The sequence below is a fragment of the Ceratina calcarata genome, unplaced genomic scaffold (genome assembly GCF_001652005.2).
Source record: "Ceratina calcarata isolate Rehan_Ccalc_2016 unplaced genomic scaffold, ASM165200v1 scaffold151.2, whole genome shotgun sequence".
Taxonomy (NCBI): domain Eukaryota; kingdom Metazoa; phylum Arthropoda; class Insecta; order Hymenoptera; family Apidae; genus Ceratina; species Ceratina calcarata.
Window position 1 is genome coordinate 1512840 of NW_017136308.1, and position 12076 is coordinate 1524915.

Here is a 12076-nt window from a genome sequence, read left to right on the forward strand (position 1 = left end):
CTTCGCTCGGTGCCCGATTCCTTTTCTTCCTCCTCGATTACGCGCATTCCCCGACGCGTCCCGATGAATAATTCTCGTTCCGTGCCTCGCTGATACACTTAGCACCGGTGTGCCGCGAAAGTATTTGCCATGGAACCCGATGAAATGGTACGATCGTTTTTTTAGGGAATTCGTCAATCCTGTCGATTGAATTATACATGAGGCTTAAGTGTTTGAGAAATGAGTCGACTCGTTTCAAACAATTTCGAAATTCTCAAAAGTATTACGACTCTCCATGCATAAAAAATGAACCAAAATGCAAGCAGGTGTTTAACGCAACGACGAAACGTTTGCGATTTAAGACGATCGTTTGCCATTAGGAGGTTCGTTTCTTTTTACTACTCTTTAAATCAGGAATCGATTAACTACATAGGTTTTATCTTAGGATGAGAATTATAATTCTTTTATTACAAAGTATATATCTATGTGTTCTTAAAAATAAAAGTTTCATTCTTGGAATTAAATAGATTTCTATTTTAATATTATTAATATAGACTTGATTAAAAATTGAACTTTTAATTCAAGAAAATTTGTCTTACCACATAATAAAAATTGTACAATTTTCGTTTTCAAATAAAACCTACATATTTAATCGGTTTCTGATCTAACGGCCACTAAAACGTAGCGAAGCCCGTGGCGAAGGGTTCATCGTATTGCTAATTAATTATTTCTATCGCGCGTCAAATTCGGTAGAGCCATTTAAGGCGGCGAACGACTCGGCGGTGTTTCTCTAGCGAGTGAGCCGCCCCGAAACGATACTTTGTACGTTTGTAACGCGGCGCGGAGGTATGCAAATTTCCGCTCGCACGTGTCCGTATAGAAGGGGCACGCACAGGTATAAGTGTATTCGCGTGTGGCTGTGCGCGTTGAGACAAAGGTGCTTATGGGTTACGGGAGACTTACCGTGCGTGCATGCCATACATACTTAATGGACTTTCGGCGGTATGCCGTTGGAAGAGCTTATAGCCATGCAAATCCAGCTGTGCAGATATCCCGACGTCCGCCAAGGGAACACGATTTTTATCGCGCACTAGGTTCCTCCACGCCACGATTTTCGTCTTCGACTTTACTCGTTCCTACTCTACGTCGTTTATTGGCGCTGGTTCGACGCAGTTCCGATAACTCGAGAGAGGATAGAAATTTCGATAGCGACGAATTCATGAAGAAACATTATTACTCTAATCTTTCTACTTGATAATGGAACCACGTTCCTTGTTTGAAAAAAGAAATGACGAGATTTGCGGTGGCTAGTTGCCAGACCACTGGTTCTTTGTTTTCACGCTCAGTCCAGTCTATCTTATCAAGCTTACGTTTCTTCCGTTCTCGATAAACGAAAATTACTCCATCGGACTCGAACTCTGCATTCCCGTTCAAAAACATTTGTCAGGAGTAAATATGCAATTGCTGAAAGTTCAGTTAACTTGAGAAAAAACGTGGAAATTAAAAGATCCTGAGATTTTCGCATGTTTGAGAGACTCGGCTGGATCGAAAATTATGTCCGGGGGAAAGACGACGCGTAACCCTAAGGTCAAGGTGACGAACAGATGAGACAAAGAATATGAAACGCGGCCGAGTCAAGTATTGTTCGTTCGCGCCATAAGGCGAAGCGTCGCGGACGGCATAGAGCGACCGTGTATAAGTACCTACAACGACGATGCACCTGCACCTGCCCGCCAGTTGCACCCCTCTTTACGACGATGCTATCTAGGATGGGTGCCCCCCCTCGCCTCTGCCTCGGTTCGCTTTCGCTCCTGCTCCTGCCCGCGACACCTGACGCTCCTCCGCGTGTACGCGCGGGCCTCTCCGCACTTATGCCTGTGTGCACCGCCGCTTTGTGAGAAGCACCATTAACCTGGCTTCTCACACGTCCACTCCAGCGATCGAAAACAGCGAGAAACGTGTAGGGATGTCGATCTTTTCTGAAAGAAAAAAAGAGAAAAAAAATTAATCTGGAACACGGATAATTTTGAGTATGCAAATAGGAATTCCCTGTCTTTTAAGGCCGTTGACCCCTTGACTTAACTTAAACAAAATGGTAACTCGTTTCTCTGAATCGATCTCATTCTGTCGAAATGAAAAAATAGTGATGGACCGCGGATAAATCATTTATTATATCAATTTAAAAATTGTGTTTTACATATAAACAATTACTTTATAAAATCTATTTCTTACAAAAGCCGAGGTTATTACTGTAAAAGAGGCAAAGTTTGAACTGCGGTGTTTCAATAATTGATTGATAAACACGAAAGAGGAATTTTTTTGTGAATGGATGCAAAATTAATTAAATTTCGTTCTCGGCAATTTAATGATCGGAATGTCTGTATCACGTTGCAGATATACCGGCGCAAGTGCCGCCGTTAACACCTGGGACCAACAAGAAGATGACCGAGGCCCTGGAGGCCTCGTTCGCCTCCTGGGAGAAGGAACGAGTCCGCCTCAACATAACCAAAGGTGAGTGCCGCCTTTTTTTTCTCTCTCTTCCCTTCTACATCTGAGGTACTCCAGCCTCGCGGAAAACGTTCTCCTCTGGTCTTCGATATTCTCTCTCTCTAGCCTCCCTTTGCGGCTTGCACGCGTTCCACCGAGTATACAGGTTTCTCAACGACTTCTAATTACAGGATCGTTCCCGTGATACCGCGATACTATTCGATAACTTTGACGTTTCCATACCGAGCGTTTACACGATTCCGTTTTAAATGTAGCATCGATTACGAGCGTCAGATTCACTTTTTCTAACATATAGATATTTAAATAGTCGATTTCGTTTTGCATTTTTCCATTAAACATGACTGCTATCATTTTAATAAAGTAGTGAAAAACGTATCGGCCATTAAAACAGTGTTGTATGTACGAGTTTGTTGCATCTATTTACCGCATTTATTGATCTAGTTTCAGATTTATAGTGCAAATACACTTACTCGAGTCAAGGGTCATGCTAATTGCAAGTATAATATGTAGACGTTTATCGATCAGGAAGAAGCGTTGTTTCAATATTTCACGTTATTTTTTCTCTTTCCTCTAAACGACAATTATGTTTTTGTCCGGAAATGTAAATCGATGTAATTTGAAATTGCTTGATACAGTCTTTTTGTTTGTTGATTTGTCTTTTTCTGTTAATTGAGATATACTTACATAATTTAGTTTGATAAAAAGCGTAGCCACAGATCGATGTACCGACTACCAAAGTATCGTCACGCATCGAGCTTCTCAATTTAATTATCTCTAAAAAATCACTCGGGCGGACCTGTCTCCCCGGTAAAAAAAAAAAAAAAAAAAAAAAAAGGAGAACAAACGTAACACAGAAAAGGGCTCGAGTAATATATGAACTCGGTTCTCGTTTCGTTGCACAACGATTCACGGTCGACCGCGGACGGGTGAAATTTGTCGAAAATCGTGGCAGAACGGTCTGCGTGTGCCGCGTCTCGAAACAGGGAAAATCCTCGATCCGTGCGTGCATAGGTAGATACGTGCGTGAGTGCGTGCGTGCGTGCGTGCGTGCGAGTATATACGGCGATGTGATGTGATGTGCGACGAGGCGGCGATGTGCAGGAATTGTGAATGTGATGTTGATGGTTCTGATGGGGAGCCGATGCCACACATCCGGTATGCGCATTCAGAGCCACGCGGGTGTGACGTTACTTCCGGTCTACATGCCCCGGGTTCGTACCCTCCAGCCAGATCACCTACAGTCTGACCTCCGTGAACCTAACGAGCAACCTCGCGCCGCGTCGTACCGTTCCACTTTAGACCGAAGTCGCGCTGATTCCATTCTCTTTCTTTATATCTCCCCTTCTTCCCCTCTCGGTGCCCATTTTATGTCGCCGATCTTCAAATCTCTCATCGCTTTTTTAGACATTCCACGTTCGACCCGTTGTTCCCGACGTTAATCTATATTCAACAATCGTCCCATTTTTAAGTAGTGTTAAACCAACGACAGGAGTTTAAGATTTTGGAAGATGAATCTTTAAGATTTCATCGATTCCATTATCGTTCTTCATATCTTTCTCTCTCGTTGCTCTCTCTTTAGGTCTCTTCTCGTCCCTTTTCTAGATATTCTCTGTTCAACTGATCTCATTTTGAATCAGTGTCAAACCTACATTAGGAGCATTTGAAACATAGATCCTTCGACATGCTGTTAAATCGATGGTATAGGAATTCACAGATGATCTAAACGTAAACGATCCATTTTCTGAACTTTGAGTTCGAATACCGCGCGTGCTACCGCAACCGTCGCCACAGCACCTGCTGCAACGTAAACCGAGACACGGCGTGCATTCGCGATTGCATTGCGGGACGTCAGAACCCTCTCTGACGCATTCGTTATTATGATTTATTCAGAATCTGCCGTTCTTATGAATAATAAGCGTCGCTAAGGATGTGCGCGTACCCCTTTGTCGAATCGAGCCGCGGCTCGTCACGTACCACTTCGACGCAATGTTTCAAACCGAAAGCTTCTCCGGTTTTTATCGTACAAACGTACGAGAGTATCGTACAACTAGCAGTTGTTTTCCTTCTAACTTCGATATTTAACGAGTTACGTATGATTATTTGGCATTTTATTGATGTTCACAAAATCTGACCATTCCACCGTCGAATCAGCCAACTTTTGACAAAAATTTTTGTTTCTTGCCAGTAACTCCCAAACGGATGGACGTAGTGGAACATTTATAGGACCATTTTGTAGAGGACGACGAGATCTACAATTTCTGTCTAAAAAGTTTTCGATAGCATTAATATTTAACGAGTTATTGATGAAAAATGAAAAAACAGTTTTTTGCAAATTACTCGTTAACTATTGACACTAGCGAAAAATTTTTACATGGAAATTGTAGATCTTATCGTCCTCTACAAGAAAGGTCATATGCAATTTTTCCGTATGTCCAACGATTTGGGAGTTATTGGCCAAAAACGAAAATTTGGAAGAAATTGAAGGGGTATCCCTTGGAAAAATCTCGGAAAAATCGAAAATTTTTTTTTGTTGTTTATTATTAGCAATGTTCTTCCGACATCTGATTTCTTTTTAAAAAATGCGTTTCTAAAGTGCATAAACTTTTGGGATTAACTGTATAGCCAATACATCCTTAAATGGATCAGAGTAATTCTTGGTTCCTGAAGGGTTGAAAAAATTCCGAGAAATATTTGAGCGAAATAAGACAGCAGCGATTGAACGGAGGCAAACAGACGATGGATGCAGATAAAATAAAAAAAGCGTCAGATGGCTAATTAAAATCTTCACCGTGACGCGTGCGGCCTGTATCGAGAGTCCATCGTTTTCCTGTGATCGGTCTACCATAAAGGAGAACCGTGCATGGAGACAGAGAGAATAAAGAAGAGAAATTGGCGTCCACCTGTCCCACCGAGAGGTGAAATTTATCACTGTTAGGGGCAGGTACATCGTATCGTAGGTAAACTCGCGCGAGCCAGACGGTTCCTAAACCAACCGACCGAAATCACAGTCGGTATTTTCCCCGATTATCGTCGTCTAAAGCTTGCGCGTGTCGCACCTGCGGCGACTATCTCTGTTTAAGGCTCTATGATCGCTGCTTTTAGACACCCCATTATATTATACGATTCATTGTTCGACAGTCCTAGCTCTGTTCTCTCTATCTAAATCTCTTCAATGTGAAACGTCGTACCGAGAAGTGTTCGAAAAATGAAATCGATATTCTCTTTGGTCTTTAAAAATAATGATTTTTGTTCCATCATCTCATACAATTTTTTGTAAGTGCATAGAGTCCAGTGATCCGGAATTACATCGACGATCTTATCGTTCGCTAATAGAAAAGCGTACTTACACAACTCGGGACATCGATTCTCGACAGGTTATCGCAGTTGGAAATAGTTTGTAGATTCGAGCGATCGATCAGCGTCAATGATGCGCGTGTTTTCCCTCGCGGAAACATCGTTAGAAGTCAAAGGTGTCCCGGCCGGTGGGAGCATAATAGATCACCGGTGATCGAGGAGTATCGTAGAAAGAACACCGGGAGTCCTTGGATGGCCATATCGAAATCGCACGCCCGATGCTCTCTGTACGTGACTCGCGAGTGTAACGCCGTTTTTCTCAATGAACAAGGAAGGATCCTTTGGCGCGCGCCCGCGCGTCCACTTCATGGAAACGATGAGACCGTGCGACGACGGAGGACTTGGAGGCGGCGGAGAGTACCGGGGACCGCGGCGATAATACTTAAATAGAGGAAAAGGTGAGAGAGAGCAAAGAAGACCACGAGGCACGGGTGTCTAACGGCACGGCACCGCATAGCACGGCACGATCAAAGCGGCCGCCGATATTTGAGGATCGCGCCGAATGTTTGCCGAACTTATTCCTTGTCAGCACTGTTAACAGACTCTCACTCCTTCCTCTGGACTCGCTCGCTGTCCTCCACTCGTCGTTCTTCCTCGATTACTCCGTTTATTTCGCCTTTGATTAGCCTTTGAACAACCGGGACGCCTTTGTTCTCAACTACGGCAAACGAATTTTAAGAATTCTTTGTCCAAAAATTTCGTCTCATTTCTTTTTTCATTAATTTTTTGAATTTCGAGAACGGAGTTGTGCCAAGAGGATTCTATCAGTAATGAAATTAACGATTAGACTTTGAAAGTAAAGACCGAAGATGTTCAAGGAAAAAATTATTAAAGTTGTAGTAGTAAAGCGTTTATGCTTTGCCTTTCAATGGTGCTAGAATTCGGAATAGTGTCAGTTGCTCATAAGAAGAAATGTTCAAGTAATCTTAAGTAAAGATTTAACCACATAAAGAACAAAATCTGATTGTTAATTCCATTATCGGTAGACGTTTCTAACGATACGAGTTTCGCGTTAAGTAATGAAACGGTGAGGCTAAACGATATCGGCGAGATATTTGCGTACGAGAGGGTAGAAAAAGCGATTACGCGAAACGCGTTCGAGGAGATGCTCAGATGCCGCAGACGTTCGCTGGCTGGTTTTACGGCTTTTAATCAGCCGCGCCGCAATAGGCTAATCTAGGCAATTAGTTTGCTACGACGTAATCAAGCGGTAGATAAGGTGAAAAAGAGGGTGGGAGTTAAAAGTCCTGTATTACGTTAGATTACTTCTCCTTGCATTATCATCGCCCGGGGAGAGGAATATGCAGATTCTCGGTGCCGCTGGTAGAAGATTATCAGCGAAACGAAAAAATGTTCAGCAAGAAACTCTGAACATCTTCCAGTTCTCGTTTATTGAGCCATATTTCAAACCAACCTGCTCCTCACTTTTTTCTCATTGCGTAACATTTTCAATTGGTTTTTTTGTTTGTTTGTCATTTACGATTTTTACGATGAAACGTAAACCTTGAATTAAAAGAACATCGTTTCAAATTATTCCTTCTAGGATGGAGCGTATAAAATGTTTGCATTAATTCAGCGCGCGGTTACAAACAGTGAAAGTGTTTAAAATTCCTTCGGAAAATAGTCGAGAGTGAAATTAGTGGTCCGCTTCGACGAAATTTCTCTCAGTCGGGATGACGGTACGTAACCGGGGCGAGGGAGAAAGGAGGAGAGAGACGGACGAGGGGGCTCGTCGTGATTTCTGTTTGCATTATGAGCCGAACTGTACTTTTACGCGGGAAGATACCGCGAAACAATGCAAGACACGCGTGCAAATATGGGCGCGCACCTCAAATGGGACATTCCAATGTTTCTCGGTATTGCTTCTACCAAAGATGGCCGGGCCCGAGCACCGATCATGTCGTCAACCCGACGCGATACATGCCATCTTTCTCGTCTTCGAAAACCGTTTCTATCCTCGACGTCGCCTGCGATTAATTCGCATCAAATGTCTGATGCATAAATGGGTAGCAAATGCCTTACGCTAAGTGCTTGCATTAGCGTCTGATATTAAGTTTCGAAGAATAAAGCGTATCGATTTACGTATTAAATGTATTTTTAAAACATCTTTTAAATTACTCTAAACGAACAAGAATTCGCCTTGCAAAAGGAGTGATGACTTCCGAGCTTAAATAACCACTCCCAGGATTGATCATTTGGTCATTTGCTCGAGGATCGTGAAATGAAAATACCAAGATTCGTCTTCATTCATTTATTAACACTAGAAAGACTGAAACTTAGTATATACCTATATTGCCCAAAGCAGTCAAAATGACTGCATTGTGAAAGAATAATGTGTAAAGAAATTTGTCTAAAATTAATTTTTANAAAATAATTTATGCATTATTATTTGTACATTTGCCCAAAAGCAGTAAAAATGACTTCTTTGGGCAATCTAGTGTTAATGAGAATTTAGCCATTTTTACAATAAATTAGTGCACTTAAATTCGAAACAGATAAAATCGATTTCAGTAGCAGTTCATTCAGAAGATGCGATGTTTTGATCGGATCGGTTTTACCGAGTACAAAAATACGTGATCGCTGCTTTCGGGTATTGACGACATTTACCTCGTGTAAAGTTCAAATTTCATTGGGATTGAATTTGTTAATCCACTGGGATAGATGAAGATTCATCGAACGAATGGTAATATCTTCTTTCAGATCCGAGGCAATGGTCGGAAGCAGCTGTCGCTCACTGGTTGCATTGGGCGATCGGCGAATTCTCGTTGGAGGGTGTGGCGATGCAGCCTTGGCAGCACATGACCGGGAAACAGATTTGTGCCATGGGGAAGGAATCCTTCTTGGCGCGTGCTCCAGCTTTCATGGGAGACATCCTGTGGGAACACCTCGAGATCCTCCAGAAAGGTACGTGAAGCTATACTTTTCCTTCCTCTCCTGGTTCCTCTCGTTTATCAGGATGATATCTCATGACTAGACAGCTGATTTTTATGCAAAATAAAACACTTATGGTATCGGTTTAAACAGTGTTTTTTAAACATTTATCAAATGTTGCAATGTGCATTGAAATTCTGATATTCTGTACAGTTTTATGTATTACAAGTAGTATTTATATAATGAATTTTCTTAAAAAATCTTGCTGTCTACTTCTAGAATTTTTTAAAGAATTTTTTAGTTTGAGATAAATGAACAGTCTAACAACTACACTGTGGATTTTTATGTAACACCTTTTGTGATGTCAATTTGAAAATGAAATTGAAACTGAACATCGAAAAATAATGAGATGTACTTAGATTATACTGCATATTAAATTCCTGCTATAAATGCATAAAATCAAATGCACTGAGAAAAGGTATAAAATTATGTAACGTAAGAATCCCAATTCAGCGATGTGTACCCCGCATTTGAAAATCTTTTCTACACGTATTATTAGACATGGGAATGTGAAAAAGAATCATCGAGCTCCTTGAAAGGTTCTTCTTCTCGGAAGACGAAGACCCCCAATTTTCCCTGTATCCTCCGGAATAAAAGGTAGGATCCTATATTTACCAAACTGGGAGATATTCGCGAGTGGAAAAGAGCAGGTTGGGCCGGAAGAGTCGTTTTCCTTGGCTATCGTGGATGGACAAAAACACCGATCGAATTTCCGTAAAATCGCGATGTCACGTGCACGCCGATGCACAGGTACCTACAAAAAAAAGCAAGAGAGAGAGAGAGATAGAGAGAGAGAGAACAATGACGGGAATCGCGGAGGCGAGACGCGTATCCTCTCTCCGTATTCTGTGTTCGAGCATCGCGTTTTCAACGTTTCGAAGCGTTGAATCGGCACTTTTTATTCGGAACGAAGGAGAGAATGGGGAAAAAAAAAGAGCCGCGCGGCATAGAAACTCCCACTCCGGATATCCTGTGCCACCAGAATGCTCCCGTGCCATTGCCTCGGCCACTTAGGTGGTTTTTCGGACCACTCCACCCCGCCCGTACGTGTGTCCCTTTTTATATGTGCCGTGCAACCACTCGTATTTCGATTACGAGATAGAGGCCTTTTACGGGGATCCTTTACAACGGACGACTTCCATATACCGAGCCGATGCAAACGTTAGGTGCTGGTTATCTCTAACGAGTAATTATAGTAAATGACTAAATTTCTATTTGTGTAACAATTTCACACTGGCTTTTTTATCTGTAATCGCAAATCATTGAGCAGAAATTGCGACGTGAACAGAAATTAGTTATATTTTAAATGGAATGTAGTAGCTAGGATCTCAGGAACAGTTTTAATACTGAGATACTCTGTACATAAGTGGAAGCCAGGAATTATGATTTATTCCTAGGAAGAAATGCTAAAATGTAAGCAGAGGCAATATCCTGGCCAGTGGATTTGAAAAAATCGCTAGTGCAGGCAATAACTCTTCATAAAATAAATATCGATCGATAAAATCATGTACGAGGCTTCTTCCTTTTCGCTTCTGGATCTTCACTCGAGATCGGTTCATTTGCGTACGCCGTTCATCGCTCGTATCGTATATCATACGCCCGAAGGAAGTTTCCCGGGAACTTTTACATCTTCGGTGTCTATACTGCGCGGACAGGAAGGACGCGAGCAGGAATAAATACAAAAAAGGTTGGAGACAGGGTATGAAATGATCCGGGCAGGAAGCGGAGGTTCACCCATGATTTAATTCCCGTTCAAGTAAACACCCGTACTTCCTTATCGATTATTCCACGATCGGCGATGAAACCGCGATTCAGTCGACAGGCCCGATTAAACGCGCAACACGAGACCTGATCAGTCGAGATTTTCACACGAGCTTCCAACGATTTCTTATTATTAAACTGCGAATTTTTCTAGAAACTAAATAATAATTTTAATTTAATAAAACTTGATTCAAATAAAATTCATCATTTGACTATGGCGATGTACCACCCTGCAGCTTTTGACATTTTATATATTTTTAATCATTCTATGAAACTCAGTTATTATCAATAATTCGTCGATCGATTTAGAGTTCTGCAAACTCTCATTAGTTCCTGTTGGTAATGAATTTCATGAATGATAATAAAAAGCAGAGCTTCGTTATGTATCTGGATATAAAAAAAAAAAGATCAGGACGGTATAGATAGGTGTTATCTGCATTATCAGAGGACAAATAGAGCCACTGTAATTAGACGCGTGAGGACAATTATTTCAGATAAAAGAATGCACGACACACGCGCTGTGCTCATTAGGGAAAATACTGACGATATCTACATAAATGTTTCAACACGTTTTTTACATTTAATCATCTTCTATATGAATTTATAATTAACAAAGCTGTAACGTGAAACGTTTGTGGGTCGTACCGCGTTTAACAATTGAAGAGTATTCTGGTCGTCAATCCGTGGCCAATCGCGATTCAACGTGCACCGGTGCACCCGCGTAGACGCGGCGCGACATAGCGTGGGTAATCGCTTTGATTCCGCGAACGAGAACGGATATTAGGAAACTCTCTCGTGCGCCGTAGAAAAAAAAAAGTAGAAACTAAAAAGCTGCATCCTCTTGACGCTGCGCACACGATCGAATCGCGAAGAGAGAAACCCATCCGCGGCTTCGCCCCGCCACGCCGGCTGAACTTGTGTCGTTTCGTCCTCGTTTGCACAACCGCGGATCGTTTTAAGTTTCTCTTCTTTTTGGGAATACGAACGATGCTTGATTATTATAGTTGTTGGATTAATTGCATCAGAGAGAGAATAATACAAACATTAATCAACGTTTATGAGATTCAACAGATGATCTTAAGGATGTATTGGCTATACAGTCAATCCCAAAAGTTTATGTACCTTAGAAAAACGCATTTCCTACAATTAAAAAGAAATCAGACGTCGGAAGAACAATGCTAATAATAAATAGCTACGTGCTAAAGAGTATAGAAGGAAATATCCAATTAAGTATTGACGCTGACGGAAAATTTTTTTTTCAAAATTGCGAAAAATGCTTCAAATAAAAGTTGTTTTCCTTCTAACTTCGATATTTAACGAGTTACGTATGATTATTTGGCATTTTATTGATGTTGACAAAATCCGACCATCCCAGCGTCGAAACGGCGAACTTTTGGCAAAAAATTTCATTTTTCCTTAATTACTCTTAAACAGTTGAATCTACGGGAAAATTGTATATGACCTTTCTTGTAGAGGACGACGAGATTTACAATTTCTGTATAAAATTTTTTCGCTAGCATTAATATTTAACGAGTTATTGACG

At 41.5% G+C, this 12076-nt stretch overlaps 1 protein-coding gene across 9 annotated transcripts in view; it reads left to right on the forward strand.

Annotated features, from left to right (window-relative positions):
• pnt (ETS transcription factor pointed) overlaps positions 1–12076 on the forward strand; it is a 108382-nt gene that overhangs the window by 77709 nt on the left and 18597 nt on the right. For all 9 annotated transcript variants that reach the window (XM_026819486.1, XM_026819485.1, XM_026819487.1 and 6 more), the window contains 2 exons: positions 2374–2490; positions 8542–8745. In XM_026819486.1, coding sequence (XP_026675287.1) covers positions 2374–2490; positions 8542–8745 — 321 coding nt within the window. The remainder of the gene's footprint in view (positions 1–2373; positions 2491–8541; positions 8746–12076) is intronic.